At 50.4% G+C, this 20092-nt stretch overlaps 1 protein-coding gene across 3 annotated transcripts in view; it reads right to left on the bottom strand.

Moving 5' to 3' along the window:
* PPP2R3B (protein phosphatase 2 regulatory subunit B''beta) overlaps positions 1-20092 on the bottom strand; it is a 55763-nt gene that overhangs the window by 17376 nt on the left and 18295 nt on the right. For all 3 annotated transcript variants that reach the window (XM_027607965.2, XM_027607963.2, XM_027607966.2), the window contains exon 2: positions 14153-14338. In XM_027607965.2, the coding sequence (XP_027463766.1) occupies positions 14153-14338 (186 nt within the window). The remainder of the gene's footprint in view (positions 1-14152; positions 14339-20092) is intronic.

Below are 20092 nucleotides of genomic sequence, written 5' to 3'. Positions count from 1 at the left end.
CCGGGTCTATGGCTGGTCGGTCAGTGCACAGGTGACAACCTGGGATTTGTGACAGGCGTCAGAAGTGGGGTGGCCCTGGGGAGCTGAGCCCCTAACCCCTGGGCTCTCTGCTATCGCCATGAGGCGGTACGGGAACCGAGCAGAGGGGCAGGTGATAGGTGCGTAACACTGTACATGTCCTAAGTGTCTCTGAATTCTACTTTTATGGTGGTTAAGATGCTGATGGCATTTTAGGTACATTTTACCACAATGAAGAAGTATCTACTATCTGATTCTGTTCATGTAAAATTCTAGAAAACTCACCTAACCCACAATGACCAAGTCCCCGTGGCAGCCGGGGACGAGTGGGGTGGCATGGGAAAGGGCAGAGTCAGGGCATGTTGGACACGTGTGTTGTCGGGACTCCGTGCATAGTTTCAGGGGACACACATACATCACAGCTCCACAGATTACACACGGGAAGCGTGTGCCGTGTACTGTGCATCAGTTACACCTCAAGGAAGCTGCCAGAAATGGGAAGAAAGATGCACTGTGAAAAATACACACGTGAAAAGGTGTTCAACATAATCATCAGGGAAATGAAGCCATGGATGAGTTACACGCGGGGGAGAATGGCTGAAACTGTAAAGTGTGGAAACCAAGCGCTGGTGAGGTTACATGAGAACTGGCGCTCTCGCGCATTGCTGGTTGGAGATGTACCACGGACAGCCACTCTGGAAAGCACTTCCACAGTTTCTTGTAAAATCAGTCGCCAACAATTCAAGTCCGAGTACTTGCTACCTGAGAGATGCAGACATGTGCATGAGTCTTCCGTGTGCACACACACAACAGCAGCTCTACTCACAAAACACAATGGATACAACAAAGCGCTCACCCACTGGGAAACATGTAAGCCACGGTGCGTGCACACACGGGGCACCGTCTGGTACTCAGTGACTCCGGTGGGGAGGAATATCACATTATTCTGTGTGACTGACACCAGAAACCAAAGACAGCACGATTCCCGTCACGTGAAATTCCCAAAGAGGCAAAACCGCAGTGCCAGACCACGTGTGTGTGTGTGTGTGACACAGCCAGGGAGACAGGGATGGGACCAACGGCAAGGACAGGGCTCCCTGCCCTGACAAGGTGGCGCACAGGGGACACATTCACCAGAACATACCACGTTGTACATGTAACACTGGGAATCTTGCTGTGCGTAAACTCTATGTCAATAATGCAGACCAAGAAAGAATGAATCATTCGAGAAGCTAGGAAAAAATGATGGAATAGAAAAAATTACAAGAAAGTAATAAAAATGAGAGCAGAAATCATGAGATAAAAAAATAAATCCCTGGAGCTGATGGATGCTCATCTGAAAAATAACATAAGTCCATCTCCACCGTGAGTAGACAAGAAAAGGAAACAGAAATAAATAATCCCATAAACAAAGGGTCACACATACAGATCTGATAAAGATTTTAAAAATGATACAAGAAGATGAGAAAAAACGTTGAAGCAATAAACGTCTAAGTTACACAAAGAACTGTTTTAGAAGAAATATAAATTGATGAAAATTGACTCAAGAAATTAAAATCCTAAATAGAGCCAACAGCGAGGGATGTAAACGCTGGAAGGAGTAAAATTATCCGCGCAGATAACCGTGCATCATAACCTGGGCAAGAACAGCTATGCACAGAGGAACTATGCACACATCTCATTTAACTACCGCCGCTGAAATTCAACCAGTAACATGTCAGCAAATCAACAGAAATGCAAATCAGACATGGCGCAGGACGCCATTTCCCACGCACGTGACCGCCAAGCTGCAGGCATCAGACCACGTCTGCTGCTCGGGCCCGATGACGCGTCAGTCACGTGATCATCCATACGCTGACCCTGAGGGTTCGGACGGCACAGCCCTTATGGGGGGGGAACCTGGCAACACAAGACAGTATCATGTGCGTGTGTGCTGTGACCCGGTAAACCTGCTTACACAACAGTCCCAAGACACGGGGACAAAATGTGAAACGATGCGCACACACGGTGTTTACTGCAGTGTTGGCACGAGGCGCCGAAAGCCCCCCACCCCCGGTGGGGGAGAGTGAATGCAGACGACGGCTCCCCCAGCAGCCGCGTGCTATGCATCGGCAGGAAGAAGGGGGCGCTCACTACACAGGCCGTCCTCGCTGTGCACAAAGTACAGGGAATCGTACCAGTCCCCGCACTAACACGGTTCATGTTTCAGTTACGGCGGCACAGACGTGTGAGCAGACTACGGTGTCACTGTGGCTCCTTTAGTCCATCTGCTATGAAGAGGAGGCGTAAAAACGTGCATCAGTTCTCTGAAAGTCTGGGAGGACCCGGCGCTGTGTGTCTGTTATTCGGCTCATGCAGACAGCATGGAGTGTGGTGTGTGCCCCCGGCTCCCCCCAGTCAGGAAACTGTAACAAAGTAAGTTGGCTCTCTCCAGGCTGCATAATGTGCCAGGTCAGCCCAGTTCTCCTGGATGCTTCAGTGAAAATATGAAAATCTGCTTCTTACCACCAAAACCAGCTTCTTCCCCAGCCGATGGGCCAAGTGATTTCAGCTCTTGTAAACCCACCATGTCGGACGGACGTTCACACAGGTTACTGATGCTGCAGCTGGAGATCGGGCAGTTTTGCTGGCCAAGGTCTGGAAGAAACATGACACGGCGTGTGCGGGATCCGTGGGAACATGAACGGACCGCAGAAGAAAGGCTGACCGCGGGAACACTGCTGTTGGCGCAGGGCAAGGGGCCACGCATGTGGAGCCAGAGGAAGTCAGTGAGCGCCCATGATCGACACAGACGAGGCTGTGAGGGAAACTCGGACGCGTCCCAGAGGATGTGATGCCAGAGACAAGCTTCACGTGAAGGGAACTCTCAGAAACATTTCACAACATTGAAAGTGCAGAGGGTACAAGGTTGGAAGTGAACCAGACTTGGGAGCAGGACAAGAGCCAAGGCACAGACAAGATGCTCGCTCTGTACCGTACACCGGGCGACACGGGGACAAGCCCCACTCAGACGTCATTTGCTAATGTTTTACAAAGAAATACAACACCAGCTTTTAGAATTTCTAATGTTTTAAGTTACAGTGGAATAAAAATGAGTCTTACTTTTTTTTCCGTTTCCCTACACGTTTGTAACGAACTATAAGAGAGTTTTTAATGTCTTTACAAACATGTTTTAAAGGTCCCAGAACACTTGTAACTTCCCCCTGGATAAGACCAACCTGCACGGCGTCGGCTCGCACGGTTACTAGTGTTTACGGTCCGCACTACGGTGCAAAGCAAGGGCCGCCTGGACAGATACGGCATGAGCTCCAAGATTACAATGTTCACTGATAAAATACCCACTTGTAGGACAGCGTGCTACTTTCTACCTCAGAAAGGTATGAATTAGGTATGTGTGTACGTTCCCATATATGTGCGCATTTCATAACACATATGTATATGTCCATACGTTTGCTCGTATTGAAAAACAAGACAACAATAAAACAGTAAACAGACACTGTGACCACCATTCCTTCTGGACGGGGTAAGAGAACACAGGGAAACAGACAGGCATAGAATGTGTACTTCTCTGAATATGTCTGATTTTTGGGTTTGACCTTGGAACCATGCATGTTTTTACACACTTCTAAAACAACACTTAAACAAAACTTTAAGAGAACAATCCACAAAAGAAGAGAACACTTCTGAACTCATCCTCTGAGACAAGTATTACCCTAACATCGAAACCAGACAAAGTCACAAAACCACAACCAGTGCCTCTTACGAATATGAATGGAGCAAAAATCATCAAAAATACGAGCAAACAGAATCCAGGAACATAGAGAAAGGACTATGCACCTGGGCCACGTGGGACGTATTCCAGGAATGCAAGGTTGGTTTAATGCTGGAAAAATCAACTCACGGAATACACTGTATCAGTAGAATGAAAAACCAAAACCATCTGTGCAGATGCAGAAAAACCGTGTGACACCGTTTCCAAATAAAGACACAGCACACAAGCAATGGAAAGAAACGTCCTCAGCCCGATAAAGGAACCGCACAGCTAACGGCATGCTTTGTGGTGGAAGAGCAGATACTTTCCCCACCAGAGCAGCAACGACACAGGACTCTCCACACTCCCACTTCTCTCCAGCACCGCGCGGGAGGTCTCACACAGCAGTCAGGCACGGGGACGAAAGAGGAGACACGCACACTGGGAAGGAAGAAGCCCAACGATTCCTGCTTGTAGGTTTCTACTCTACGGAATGTTAGTGGCATTACACCAGACAGGGTGAGTTCATGAGGATGCAGGACGCGAGATCGATACACAGTAATCAACTGTATTTGTACACACTTGCAACAAGCAATCTGAACATACATTTTAGAAAACAATTCCATTTATAAACCACCAAAAAGAATAAAATGCTCTGGAACAAATTTAACAAAAGACGCGCAAAACACACTTGAAAACTACAGAATGTTTCTGAAAAAAACGAAAGATCTAAATACACAGAAAGAAGCCTCTCGACATGGATTGGAAGACTGAATATGAAGATGGCAAAGGTCTGGAAACCGATGTACAGATTCAACATGACTCTTATCAGGATACCTGTTGGCCATCTGTAGAAACCGACAAGCCGATCTTAAAATTCACCCAGCATTACAAGGAGCCCCAAGGAGCCCAAGCAACCTTGAACAAAAAGAACAAAGTCAAGAGGGGCTACACTTCCCTGTCTGAAAACTTACTACAAAGCAACAGTGACGAGGACAGCGTGGTCTTGGCATAAAAACGGAAATACGGGTCCATGCAACAGAGTCAGAATCCAGCGATAAACCCGCATTTCATGATCAACTCATTTCCAGTGAGGGAGCCAAGACCAGGCCATGAGGAAAGACGAGTCCTCTGCACACGTGGTGCTGGGACCCCTCGATGTGCACACGCAGAAGATGAAGTTGTGCCCGACATCGCTATTTACAAAAGCCAACTCGAAACAGATCCGAGACATACACTAAGAGGGGAAACTATAGAACCCATAGGAAAAAAAAATGAATAAATCTTCCAGACCTTAGATTTGGCAATGACCTCTTGGACAGGATGCCAAAAGCACAAGAAACAAACAGAAAAGTAGATAAAGTACGACAAAATGAAAAGTGTAGCAATGACCCAGACAATGGGAGGAAAAATGTGTACACCATGTATCTGATCGTGGACTTTTGTCTACGACAAACCAAGGACTCTTACAGTTCAACAATGAAATGACAACTGTTTTTTTTTTTTTCTTGGCAAGATGGCGGAGGAGTAGGAGACCTGGATTTCGTCTGGTCTCAGGAATTCAGCTGAATAGGGATCAAACCATTCTGAACACCTACGAACTCAACAGGAGATCGAAGAAAAGAACAGCAACAACTCTCTGAACAGAAAAGCGACCACTTATTGGAAGGTAGGATGTGCGGAGAAGTGAATCTGAGGCGATATTCGGGAGTATAGACTGCAGGGGAGGGGGCCTCCGCCGGCCGCTTCTGGCAAGTGGTAGACAGTGTGGTCTCAGGACCCTCGGGGTCACAGAAAGACCAGGGGTGCCTGAGTGCGGCAGAGCTCCCAGGTATCGGAGCAGGGAAGCCGGCTACAGAGACGGAGCCGAGGCGGGCTCTCAGCTCGGGGTTGCCATAAACTGTGATCCGCGGCACAGTCGGGCCACTGCTCCTCCAGCAGGGACCCAACAAGCGGCAGAACCGGGGAGACTCCTGGATCTGGGGAGACTTCCTCCCCTGGGAGGAGCGGTGCTGTAGTGCACCGCAGGGATCTCCTGGGTTTGGGACTCCACACGGGGTTGGATGCCAGAGATAGACATGCTCGGTCACAGGCCGGGTGAGCATGGAGTGTGGCCGGAGACCGGGGAGACAGGAGTGACTGCTTTTCTCTGGGGGCGCACTGAGGAGCGGGGCCCCGAGTTCTCGGCTCCTCCAGGGTGGGGATTGGGAGGCCGCCATTTTCACTCTCGTCCTCCAAAGCTGTACTGAGAGCTTGCAGGGAAAAAAAGCTCCCAAGAGCAAACCCGAGCAGATTGCTTAACCCCGACCGACAAGGGCGGGGCAATTCAGCCTCCAGCAAAGACATTTGGGAACCACGGCAACAGACCCCTTCCCCAGAAGATCAGCACCAACAGCCAGCAAGCCAAGACCAAGTCTACCGATCAATGAGAATAGGAGAACTCCAGCGCTAGGGGTATACTGCACATAGGATTCATGGCTTTTTTACCATGATTCTTTAGTCTTTCAAAGGTGATTTTTTTAACTTTTTTTTTTTAATTTTTTTTTCCCTTTTTCAACCAACATCTTATCAATCCCTTTAAAAAAACATTTTTATTTTTCATTTTTAGAGTCATATTCTATCCCTTCATAGTAGTTACCCTTATTTTTGGCATGTCTCTCTTTAAAATTTTGAGATACAGTTTCTTCTAACAGATCAAAATATACCCTAAATCACTAGTGTATGGCTTTGTTCTAGTCTCCTGCCTGATCACATTCTCTCCTTTTTTTCCTTTTTTTTTTAAATCTTCTTTCTTTTTTCAAACAACTTCTTATCAATTCCTTTTATAAAATCTTTTATAATTTTCATCTTTACAGTCATATTCCATCCCTTCATTGTATCAACCCTTATTTTGTACATATATAAGTTTCTTTCTTTAAAATTTTAGGAGGCACGTTCTTCTAACAGACCAAAATACGCCCAAAATCTAGTGTGTGGCACTGATCTATGCACTAGCCTGATCATATTTGATCATATTCTGTTTTTTTTTGTTTTGTTCTGTTTTTGTTTGTTTTCATCTTTTTCCCCTTTCTTTTTTCTTTCTTTCCCTTTCTTTTCCCCTGGTTTCAGGTCTTTTTTCTGATTTGTTTAGAGTATATTTTCTGGGGACGTTGTTAACCTGTTAGCATTTTGTTCTCTCATTCATCTATTCTCCTCTGGACAAAATGACAAGACGAAAAAAATCACCTCAGCAAAAGAACAAGAGGTAGTACCGTCTGCCAGGGACCTACTCAATACGGACGTTAGTACGATGTCGGACCTAGAGTTCAGAATCATGATTTTAAAATTACTAGCTGGGCTTGAAAAAAGCGTGGAAGTTCTTAGAGAAACCCTTCCTGGAGAAATAAAAGAACTAAAATCTAACCAAGTCGAAATAAAAAAGGCTATTAATGAGGTGCAATAAAAAATGGGGGCACTAACTACTAGGATAAATGAGGCAGAAGAGAGAATTAGCCATATAGAAGACCAAATGATGGAAAATAAAGAAGCTGAGAAAAAGAGAGATAAACAACTACAGGATCACGAGGGCAGAATTCGAGAGATAAGCGATACGATAAGACGAAACAACATTAGAATAATTGGGATCCCAGAAGAAGAAGAGAGAGAAGGGCAGAAGGTATATTGGAGCAAATTATAGCAGAGAACTTCCCTCATGTGGGGAAGGAAACAGGCATCAAAATGCAGGAGGCACAGAGAACGCCTCTCAAAATCATTAAAAATAGGTCAACACCCTGACATCTACTAGTAAAACTTACCAGTCTCAGAGACAAAGAGAAAATCTTGAAAGCAGCTTGGGAGAAGAGATGTGTAACCTATAATGGTAGAAACATTAGATTGGCAACAGACCTATCCACAGAGACCTGGCAGGCCAGAAAGGGCTGGCATGATGTGTTCAGAGCACTAAACGAGAAAAATATGCAGCCAAGAATACTCTATGCAGCTAGGCTGTCATTGAAAATAGAAGAGATAAAAAGCTTCCAGGACAAACAAAAACTAAAGGAATTTGCAAACACGAAACCAGCCCTACAAGGAATACTGAAAGGGGTCCTTTAAGCAAAGAGAGAGCCTAAAAGCAACATAGACCAGAAAGGAACACAGACAATAGACAGTAACAGTCACCTTACAGGCAATACAATAGCACTAAATTCATATCTTTCAATAGTTACCCTGAATATAAATGGGCTAAATGCCCCAATCAAAAGACACAGGCTATTAGATTGGATTAAAAAACAAGGCCCATCGATATGCTGTCTGCAAGAGACTTATTTTAGACCCAAAGACACTCCCACACTGAAAGTGAGGGGGTGGAAAACCATTTACCATGCTAATGGACACTGAAAGAAAGCTGGGGTGGCAATCCTTATATCTGACAAATTAGATTTTAAAACGAAGACTGTAATAAGAGATGAGGAAGGACACTATATCCTACTTAAAGGGTCTATCCAACAAGAAGATCTAACAATTGTAAATATCTATGCCCCGAATATGGGAGCAGCCAATTATATAAGGCAATTAATAATAAAAGCAAAGAAACACACTGACAACAATACAATAATAGTGGGGGACTTTAACAGCCCCCTGACTGAAATGGACAGATCATCTAAGCAAAAGATCAACAAGGAAATACAAACTTTAAATGACACACTGGACCAAATGGACTTCACAGACATATTCAGAACATTCCATCCCAAAGCAACGGAATACACATTCTTCTCTAGTGCCCATGGAACATTCTCCAGAATTGATCACATCCTAGGTCACAAATCAGGTCTCAACCGGTACCAAAAGACTGGGATTATTCCCAGCATATTTTCAGACCACAATGTTTTGAAACTAGAACTCAATCACAAGAGGAAAGTCCGAAAGAACTCAAATACATGGAGGCTAAAGAGCGTCCTACTAAAGAATGAATGGGTCAACCAGGAAATTAAAGAAGAATTAAAAAAATTCATGGAAACCAATGAAAATGAAAACACAACTGTTCAAATCTTTGGGATACAGCAAAGTCAGTCCTAAGAGGAAAGTATAGAGGAATACAAGCCTTTCTCAAGAAAGAAGACAAGTCTCAAATACACAACCTAACCCTACACCTAAAGGAGCTAGAGAAAAAACAGCAAATAAAGCCTAAACCCAGCAGGAGAAGAGAAATAAAAAAGATCAGAGCAGAAATCGATGAAATAGAAACCAAAAGAACAGTAGAACAGATCAACGAAACTAGGAGCTGGTTCTTTGAAAGAATTAACAAGATTGATAACCCCTAGCCAGACTTATCCAAAAGAAAAGAGGAATGACCCAAATCAACAAAATCATGAATGAAAGAGGAGAAATCACAACCAACACCAAAGAAATACAAACAATCATAAGAACATATTACGAGCAATTCTATGCCAGCAAATTAGATAACCTGGAAAAAAAGGATGCATTCCTAGAGATGTATCAACTACCAAAATTGAACCAGAAAGAAATAGAAGACCTGAACAGACCTATAACCACTAAGGAAATTGAAGCAGTCATCAAAAATCTCCCAACAAACAAAAGCCCAGGGCCAGATGGCTTCCCAGGGGAATTCTATCAGACATTTAAAGAAGAATTAATACCTATTCTCCTGAAACTGTTCCAAAAAAATAGAAATGGAAGGAAAACTTCCGAATTCATTTTATGAGGCCAGCATTACCTTGATCCCAAAACCAGACAAAGACCCCAACAAAAAGGAGAATTACAGACCAATATCCTTGATGAACATGGATGCAAAAATTCTCACCAAAATACTAGCCAATAGGATCCAACAGTACATTAAAAGGATTATTCACCATGACCAAGTGGGATTTATCCCTGGGCTGCAAGGTTGGTTCAACATCCACAAATCAATCAATGGGATACAATATATTAACAAAAGAAAGAAGAAGAATCATATGATCCTCTCAACAAATGCAGAAAAAGCATTTGACAAAGTACAGCAACCTTTCTTGATCAAAACTCTTCAGAGTATAGGGATGGAGGGTACATACCTCAATATCATAAAAGCCATCTATGAAAAACCTACAGCGAATATCATTCTCAGTGGGGAAAAGCTGAGAGCTTTTCCCCTAAGGTCAGGAACGTGGCAGGGATGCCCACTCTCACCGCTGCTATTCAACATAGTATTAGAAGTCCTAGCCACAGCAATCAGACAACAAAAAGAAATCAAAGGCATCCAAATCGGAAAAGAGGAAGTCAAACTCTCACTCTTTGCAGATGATATGATACTGTATGTGGAAAACCCAAAAGACTCCACCTGAAAACTGCTAGAACTCATACAGGAATTCAGTAAAGTGGTAGGATATAAAATCAATGCACAGAAATCAGTGGCATTCCTATACACCAACAACAAGACAGAAGAGAGACAAATTAAGAAGTCGATCCCATTTACAACTGCACCCAAAACCATAAGATACCTAGGAATAAATCTAACCAAAGAAGCAAAGGATCTGTGCTCAGAAAACTATAAAATACTCATGAAAGAAATTGAGGAAGACACAAAGAAATGGAAAAATGTTCCATGCTCATGGATTGGGAGAACCAACATTGTGAAGATGTCAGTGCTACCTAGAGCAATCTACACATTCAATGCAATCCCCATCAAAATACCAGCCACTTTTTTCAAAGAAATGGAACAAATAATCCTAAAATTTGTATGGAACCAGAAGAGACCCCGAATAGCCAGAGGAATGTTGAAAAAGAAAAACAAAGCTGGCGGCATCACAATTCCAAACTTCCAGCTCTATTACAAAGCTGTCATCATCGAGACAGTATGGTCCTGGCACAAAAACAGACACATAGATCAATGGAACAGAAGAGAGAGCCCAGAAATGGACCCTCAACTCTATGGTCAACTTATCTTCGACAAAGCAGGAAAGAATGTCCAACGGAAAAAAGCCGGTCTCTTCAACAAATGGTGTTGGGAAAATTGGACAGCCACATGCAGAAGAATGAAACTGGACCATTTCCTTAAACCACACACAAAAATAGACTCCAAATGGTTGAAAAACGTAAACGTGAGACAGGAGTCCATCAAAATCCTAAAGGAGAACACAGGCAGCAACCTCTTCGACCTCAGCCGCAGCAACTTCTTCCTAGAAACATCGCCAAAGGCAAGGGAAGCCAGGGCAAAAATGAACTATTGGGATTTCATCAAGATAAAAAGCTTTGGCACAGCAAAAGAAACAGTCCACAAAACCAAAAGACAACTGACAGAATGGGAGAAGATATTTGCAAATGACATATCAGATAAAGGGCTAGTATCCAAAATCTATAAAGAACTTATCAAACTCAACACCCAAAGAACAAATAATCCAATCAAGAAATGGGCAGAAGACATGGACAGACATTTTTCCAAAGAAGACATCCAAATGGCCAACAGACACATGAAAAAGTGCTCAATATCGCTCGGCATCAGGGACATCCAAATCAAAACCTCAATGAGATACCACCTCACACCCGTCAGAATGGCTAAAATTAACAAGTCAGGAAACGACAGATGTTGGCGGGGATGCGGAGAAAGGGGAACCCTCCTACACTGTTGGGGGGAATGCAAGCTGGGGCAGCCACTCTGGAAAACAGTATGGAGGTTCCTCAAACAGTTGAAAGTAGAGCTACCATACGACCCAGCAATTACACTACTGGGTATTTACCCCAAAGATACAAATGTAGGGATCCGAAGGGGTACGTGCACCGCAATGTTTATAGCAGCAATGTCCACAATAGCCAAACTGTGGAAAGACCCAAGATGTCCCTCGACAGATGAATGAATAAAGAAGAGGTGGTGTATATATATATATATATGTATATACATGTATATATATGTATGTATACACACACACACACACACACACACACACACACACACTGGAATATTATGCAGCCATCAAAAGGAAGGAGATCTTGCCATTTGCAACAACGTGGATGGAACTGGAGGGTGTTATGCTGAGTGAAATAAGTCAATCAGAGAAAGACATGTATCGTATGACCTCACTGATATGAGGAATTCTTAATCTCAGGAGACAAACAGGGTTGCTGGAGTGGTGGGGGATGGGAGGGATGGGGTGGCTGGTTGATAGATATTGGGGAGGGTATGTGCTATGGTGAGCACTGTGAATTGTGCAAGACTGTTGAATCACGGATCTGTACTTCTGAAACAAATAATGCAATATATGTTAAGGAAAAAAAAAGAAGAAGAAGATAGCAGGAGGGGAAGAATGAAGGGGAGTAAATCGGAGGGGGAGACGAACCATGAGAGACGATGGACTCTGAAAAACAAACTGAGGGTTCTAGAGCGGAGGGGGGTGGGGGGATGGGTTAGCCTGGTGATGGGTATTAAGGAGGGCACGTTCTGCGTGGGGCACTGGGTGTTATGCACAAACAATGAATCATGGAACACTACATCAAAAACTAATGATGTAATGTATGGTGATTAACATAACAATAAAAATATAAAGATTTAAAAAAATAATAAAAAAAAACAAAAAACACCAATGAAATGACAACCATTTGAGAAATGGGCAAAGAATGCGAACAGACGCTTGTCCAGAGACGTACAAACGGCCAACAAGCACGTGAAGAGATGAGCACGATCGTCAGCAGGGAAACTGCAAATCAATCCCATAACGAGATAGCAGTGCACACAGACCAGGGTCAGTGTCTCTCATCAGAGACGTGGACACAGCGCGACCCCAGGAAATGGCGCAGGTGTTTCGGAAAAGCGCTTGGGGTCCCACAAGCAGTTGCACAGTAGTCCCACGTGACCCTGCATGACCACTCCCGGCTGTGCAGACCCAAGAGAAAGGTTACGTGTGCACACGACACCTACGCGTGCACGTTCACGGCAGCCGGAACAACACAAACACGCAGGCGTGGATGAATGGGAAAATATGGGACCTAAGAGTAAAGAAGGGAGCGGAGATGCGTGCTACCATGCGAGCGAACCTTGAAAAGACGCTGCATGCAAGGAGCCACGTGTAAGAAACCATACGTGTACGAAATGTCCAAAACGGACAGGTATGCAGAGACGGGAAGCAGAGGAGTGGCTTCCTACGGAGCAGGGAGGGAGGGAGACGACTGTTAATGGGCACAGGGTTTGTTCTCAGAGGGGAGACTGTGTCCTAAAACGGAGCATGGTGAGGACGCAAACACCGCTGAGCTGTGTGCTTTAAGTGGCTGGCTTGGGTGGCACGGGAACTCTGCGAGGGTGAGAGACAGACGGAAAGGCAAGCCCCAAACACGGAAAGCAAAAGGCACCCGTGACGCACAAAGTCATCGAGCAGCCGGAGAGGAGGATGTTCTCGCGCCGCACACGCACGAAGTTATTTAGCATCCAGAGAGGAGAATGTTTTCGCACGGCACAAGGCACAGAGCACGGGCTTCCAGAGCACGGAGAGGAGCTCCAGTGGAGAAGAGTGTCGGAGAGGGACAGGGAAAGGGAAAGCAGGGGGCACACTGGCCGCAGAGGACACGAACAAGGGACACACACAATCCACTGGTGAACACTGCATGCTGAACTCAGAACCACTTTCTACAGCGCGGTCGACCGCCACAGGCCCCGCGGACAAGCAAGCTCCCAACCCAGGAGGCACCCACGTGTAGCTGCTGGCCCCTTGGAGAGGGGGACGGGCTGGGCCAGCAGGAACCCTTGCGTGCTGCCATGGGCTCGGGCCGCTGTGTTCCCACTGTGCCCACGTCGGGCTATGTGACCGGGGGAGGCTGAGGTGTCCTCTGTTTGTGCAAGCCCACTGCAGCGGTGCACACTGAGATGTGGGCCTAGAACACAGCGTCCACGGGGGACGCGTAACTGTGGGGGACGCCCCCCAGAAGGACGGCACGTGGAAACTGAACGGGCGATGTCAGGTCTTCACGTGTGAACACGGACAGTCTAGGAACACACTGTCTGGGACAAACGAGACCGCGGTACGATGCACACACTGCATGGGAGCTGAGCTGACGGTCACACACCGCGTCCTGCACACAGGACTATGGGTGCGTGTTCACCCGCTCCAGAAGAACAGCACCCCACACGGGAGAGGCACGCGCCCCACGGGAGAGGCACGGGCCCCACACGGGGAGAGGCACGGACCACACAGGGAGAGGCACGGGGTCACACGGGGAGAGGCACACGGGGCCACATCGGTGTACAGGAAGGCCTGCGATCAGGCTCTGGGGACGGGCCCTAGAAGATTAATGCTTGCTGAACCTGGGACAGCGACCCATGACGTGCGTCCTTCAGGATGGAGGACGAACATTCACACAAGATCCCTATTTGTGCTTCGGAATGGAATCAGAGCAGCTAACGTCCGCAGACTCGTGGGCGCCCACCTTGGCCACTCGGCCCATGTCCTCCATCCTGGCTCTCTCGTGCGGGAACTGTGTGAAAGTCTGCTCGATCTTGGTGATGACAGCGTCTATGTTCACCGTGTCCTTTGGACAGCCTCTAGGGAAGTAGAAGGTTGGAATGCTTTGGCTGGTGGCGGGCGGCAGGGGCTCCTCCTTCTTCGTCTGAACCTAAGACAAAACAGATGGCACCCGTGTGAGAACCTGTAAGCGTCCCGTGTCTTCACGCTCACGTGTAATTAGCAGGGGTGAGCCAGTCGAAAGGTAAATGCACCAAGCACCACCTCTGACCCAAATGTGGACACACGACTCCACACAGTCCCTGCGGGAGGACACACGACCCGCCAGTGAGCACCACACTCCACCGCGGGCCCTCACTGCCAAGCCTCCCGCAGTCCTGCCTCGGCCAGGACCCCTCCGGACGGGAACCGGGGATGCCCAGGCTGACTGAGAAGCCGACGTGGGTGCCTGCAGAGAACCTGCCCTGAGTCCTCCTGGGGGTCAGGACCAGCCAGGCGGCCACTAACGGGCAGGCGATCGCATGCAGGAACGGGTGAACCCGCAGGGACAGCGTACACAGGGAGTCACCTGCTCCCACAGTACCCGTCCTGGAGCGGGACGCACCCACCGCCCCAACCTGTGGGTGTCTCTCTGCTGAGAACAGGGCCGTCCATGGCCTGAGGTTCTCTCTGCGAGGCACCCACAAGCCATCCCACAGCCCAAGCCGCCACCCTTGGCAGCGTGGCCGGATGTCCGAAGCACCTTCTCACCACCGTGGCGTTGGCACATCCCCAGCGGCCGCCGTGTGCTGGCATGCTGCGTGGCCGACTGCTCTGCACACAAAGCAGGGTTGCGGCACAGAAGTCTCCTACGTAGAGATGACTGCTCAGGTCAACCACGGAGGAAACATCCATGCCAAGTCGTCCTGGAGCTGGGTGCCGGGCCAGGTGTGGGGGCACCGAGGCTGGGATGCCCTGCTGGGTGCGCTCAGTGAACCCGGCTGCCCTGTCTCTGCAGGCCACGGTCCCCCAGCGGCGCTCGGCGGCATGTCCCATGCTGAGCCAGGACGGAGCAACTTTCCTGCCACCACACACAGCCGCCCTAAGCCGCGGATGTGGATGGCTGAGAACCGCACATCCGGCCACCCCGGCTGGAAGTGATACGGGAGCCCAGTCTAGCCCACAGATGCATCTCCCATCCACACCCCGAGTTCTGTACGGTTGGGACGTGAGGCCACGACCAGACGTGGCAGAGGCAGCCCAGCATCCTAGCAGGAAGTGCGGGAGTGAGGGCAGAGGTAAGTGCGGGAGTCCACACGGGGAGGACGAAGGCTACAAAACATGCAGAAGAGGGGGATGGGGAGGGGCACGCAGGCTCACGCCTGCTGAGCTCCATGTACCCGGCAGCACGGCCGGGCCTGCCACAAACCGTGAGCCCCGGGCCGGTGGAGGACACAGCCGCACATCCGCGGGCACCAGAGGCGGGGGCTAACCCGCAGGGAGGCTGACGGGAGCGCAGAGCGCCCAAGCCCTGCCGTGACCACAGCTGAGGGGGGGGACCCGCACAGCAACCCCATCCCAGCAAGGAGAAGGTGGTCCTCCCGTTGTGCCCAGGGGCGCTCAGAGCACAGCGCACACGCCCACCGGCCGTGCCCACAGGTGCAGGGGCACAGACCACACAGTCTGCCACGGCACACTGTCAGCAAGCCTGGTCCTGCACGCGTCTGATACCGCCTCCCCGCGGGATCCTTCACCCTGCCATGCGGGACCCCGTCCCCGCGGGATCCTTCACCCTGCCGTGCGGGACCTTGCCCCAGCTCCGTGACAGCCACAGAGACAGTCCCCATGCTCCACAGTCACAGTCCAATGCGGTTCCCATGCCCCCAGGTCACGGCTCAGCACACAGTCCCGGTGCTCCCCGGTCACAGTTCAGAGACCGTCTTCCGTCAACCTCAGTCGCACATCAGGACAGTCCCCAGAGTCTGGGGTCACACGTCAGGGACGGCCCTGTGTCCCCTGAGTCACAGGTCAGGGACGGACCCGTCCCCTACTCCTCGGTGCTCAGAGGCCTCCCCTTCCAAGACTTAGGCACGTTTTCATGAGACGTGTTCTCTGTTCAGCCACCGTGGGGGCCGGCGTAATCAGACATAACAGCGTCCGGCTCCCGGGGCCTTCAACCCTCGTACAGAGAGCAAGGGCACACAGCAGTGCATGGAGAGATGCAGACCAGGGGAGTCTGGTGTGGGGGGGGAGGGGAGGGGAGGGGGGTTAGGGACAGAGGGAGGGGAGGGAAGGAGCAGGCTGGAGCCTGGGAGACACGGGAAGGAGAGGGGGACGAGGGAGGGGCAGGGGTGGGAAGGGGCTAGGAACTGAGGCCGGACGGACCCGGGAGCCTGGGGGCCACAGGTTTCTGTCTCTGCTCGGCAAACACGCCCCTCGGTGCACCAGTCTCCCCACCAGCAAGAAGCCTCTCGTCCACGGGAGCCACACTCCCCTTCCCCCACGACTGGGGGTGGTGTGGGAGGAGGGTCCCTGCTCAGAGGGTTTGAGAACCACAGCACCTGGGGAGGGGCGGGTGTGCGGGGGCTCTGGCACATACCTGTCACTGCCTGCCTCAGGGCCTTTGCACCCACTGTGCCCTGACACCCCCACAGCCCCTCCCTCACTTCATCCCAGACCACACTCAGACCCTGCCGGCCACAAAGTCCACCCACCGCCACCCTGCTGCTCCTTCTTGGGCGGGTCGTGGGAGCTCACGAGGTCACCCTGAACAGAGAACACTCCTCCCCCGCCCTGCCGCTGCTCCTCGCTCCTCGGAGGCCCCATCACCCAGGTCACAAGGTCAGCACTCCCCGCAGAACCCCGCCCCTGCCCTTCCCCGCATCCCACCTGCTGCCCCTTCACCGGCCTCGCCACGGCTCACCAGGCTCAGAAGGTGTGTCAGCGCTCCCCACTAGAGGGAGCGAGGCCGGTCACCCGCTCCGCCCGCCCCCCCACCCCGGTCGGCACAGAGCAGGCCCCCAGCGGTACAGGCTGCCGGGGTGCACGTTTCCTACAGGGAGCACGCCTTTCCCTTTGTTTCAGGAAGCTGCTACCCCCGAGCGTGCTGGCCACATGACGCGACATTTGGCTGTGTCCCCCTGCGTGCTTCCAAGCCCGGAACCTGCCCGTCTCCGGTGCAGGTGGGGACCCGACAGCCAGCCGCTCACCAAGCACGCATCTGCCCTTGCCAACGTCTGAGGCCAGACGACACCGTTCTGTAGGAACCTCACGGAGTCTAGCCCAGCAGTGGAAATTCCAGGTGAGCTCTCTCTTCGTGCGGGGTAAGATCCCAGGAGCCCAGACCTACGCTTCCGCTCAGAGTCCCTGAAAACGCTCCACAGAATACCTGACAAATACTGCCGAGGGCATCCATGTCCTGGCAGGAGAGGAAGGCCTCCTCAGGCCACAAACACCTGGAAGGGGAACCCAGTGAGGCCAGTGTCGTCTGCGTGGCTGAAATGACCGTCTCTTTACAGTCTTGCCAACGAGCTCAGGGGTCAGGAGACACCGTCCAGCGTCCTGGAACGGAGCGGTGCCGAGTGTGGGTCCCCGAGAGCTGCAGCCCCGTGGGAAGAATTAGCCAGAAACCAATCCCCACCGACGCCTGATGCCACGGAATGAAAACGGTGGGCCTCACACATGCTGCTGCATCAAGGAGCGGGGAGCCACGGGGGCCACCCTCCCCTGAGAACTCCGGGCCACGGCCGACGCTCACTCGGCTCTGCACACCACATTCACAGAATCCTGGAGCAGGGAAGCCAAGGGTCTCCATCCGGCTCTGGGTCTGCCAGTTTTCTGCCAGGCCCGATTTACTCACATCCCGTGTTTTGCCTGAATAAGCACAGCAGCTCTGTTCCCTGTTCGAGGGGGGAGGGAGACAGTAGGTCATTCTCTGAGTTCTGTCCTGGGCTCCACACCACGGAAGAGCCAGATCCCAACCATGTTGCATCGCTAGCTGGAACAAACCTCGGCTGAGGCTGACATCCGTGCCCACTCCCCGTCCCCTTTAATTCACAGACTAACAGCTGTCATTCACCGGACACTCACTTTGATCGGACGCTACCCTGCATTACTGTTGGAGCAGAGACCCTACACCCTTGTCCAAAAGAAGCCCCAACCCCGAGCAAGGACGACACTCATTGTTTTCTCCCTTCCGAGCCTTCCAGACACCCTGTCTGCTCTTCTCCATCTGACACTTGGGCTATTTACTAAACTCTGCTATTACTTTCTGTGGCTCGCAGTTGATTTCTACGCTGTGAGAAGCTGAGGTCCCTCCTGGCTGGTCCTGTGGGACCCTCCCCTGGGTTCTTGCACTCAGCCTGCCTGCATCAGTCTGGATAACCCCAAACCCCTCTATTCAATACCGTACGGTCACGCCAGACTCGCCCTGCCTGGAAGCAGCAAGATCTGTCCCCGGCACACCCATCATCATCTCAAGACCCATAAAACTCCCTCAAAGTCCCAAGGAAAAGGGGCAACTCCTGGTCCAAACTCACAAGTGCACATGCAAACAAGGCGCCAGGACGGAGAGCAGCAATGAGACAGCAGGACTGAACCCGCCGAGACTTCAGATACCTGCAGGATCAGATGCAGGACCAGTATTTCTCACATGGTTCAGAAAACAAAAATGAGATGCCTGAAAGTCCAAGTCGACTGAACACAGACCCAAACAACACGTCTAGATGTCACAAGCAGATTCACAGACAACACAAGTGGATGGACGGCAGGGCGGACAGACCACAGCCGAGGACAGATGTGGGTAAGTGGGACGGACAGAAGCCAGCGTTCAGATGGCCGCCCAGAAGGGGGGGTGCACCCAGAGTCCTGGGCTCCCAGTGCTCCCCACACGGCCCCCATAAAGGAAACCCAAGTGCAGACACAGGAGAATGGAACCACGGGACACCAGACACGGCCAGCACATCTTCCGAAACAGCCAGGATGAAACACAACACAACACAACAGGGCCATCTTCACTGGAGCACGGAACCACACGGCCGGCACATTGTGGACACACACCACCACCCCACACCACCCCACACCACCCTGAGCAGCCCCCGGGGGAGGGCGGCGCCATCCCGCAGCTCTGCCCTTTGTGAGGCCACCCGCCGTGAGGCTGTCCCTGAGACGTGCACGCGAATATGTTTAGACCAAAACAAAACACAAAACACAAAACTGAGCTGTCCGCAGACACGGGTTCGCAGACACACGGAGCCCTGTCCACAGACATGGGCTCGAGGACACGTGGAGTCTCTGTCCCCAGACACGGGCTCATGGGGAGGCGGAGTTCCCGTCCACACACGCGACGTCTGTCCACACACATGGGTTCGCAGGGACGTGGAGTCTCTGCGCACACAGGCACGTGGAGAGACGTAGAGTCTCTGTGTCCGACCCGGACACGTGGAGTCTCTGTCCCCAGACATGGGTCCGAGGAGACACAGAGTCTCTGTCTGCAAACACGGGTTCGTGGAGACACAGAGAGGGCACTGAGAAAAGCACGGCCACATGCAAGTTCTGAGTAGCAAGGGCGAAGGTGCAGCGAGGGAAGGGGTGTGTGGCGGGCGTAAATCAATCGACAACCACATCAACCAGTAACGAGAATGTGACTTGACTCCTTTTCAAAAGCCGTGTCCACGGCACAGCACCAAGAGGGGGGGTGACCTGCAGCATTTCAGGGAATCTGAAAGTAAAGACTGTGATTGACCGTGAGTCTAGAAAAGCTGAGCAGGTGGCAGATCCGGCGTAAGTGCTGAAGGGGTACGAGAGCAAAACGCAAAGGGCGAGGAGAGAAAGACACGCAACCTAAGTCAGTGAACGGACAAATGTTCCTAAGGCGTACGTGGCTTAAATGCTGCAGTTACAGAACAAAGAAAACAGTATTCATTTA

Source organism: Zalophus californianus, chromosome X (assembly GCF_009762305.2).
Source record: "Zalophus californianus isolate mZalCal1 chromosome X, mZalCal1.pri.v2, whole genome shotgun sequence".
NCBI lineage: Eukaryota > Metazoa > Chordata > Mammalia > Carnivora > Otariidae > Zalophus > Zalophus californianus.
This window is presented reverse-complemented; position numbering and strand designations above follow the sequence as displayed.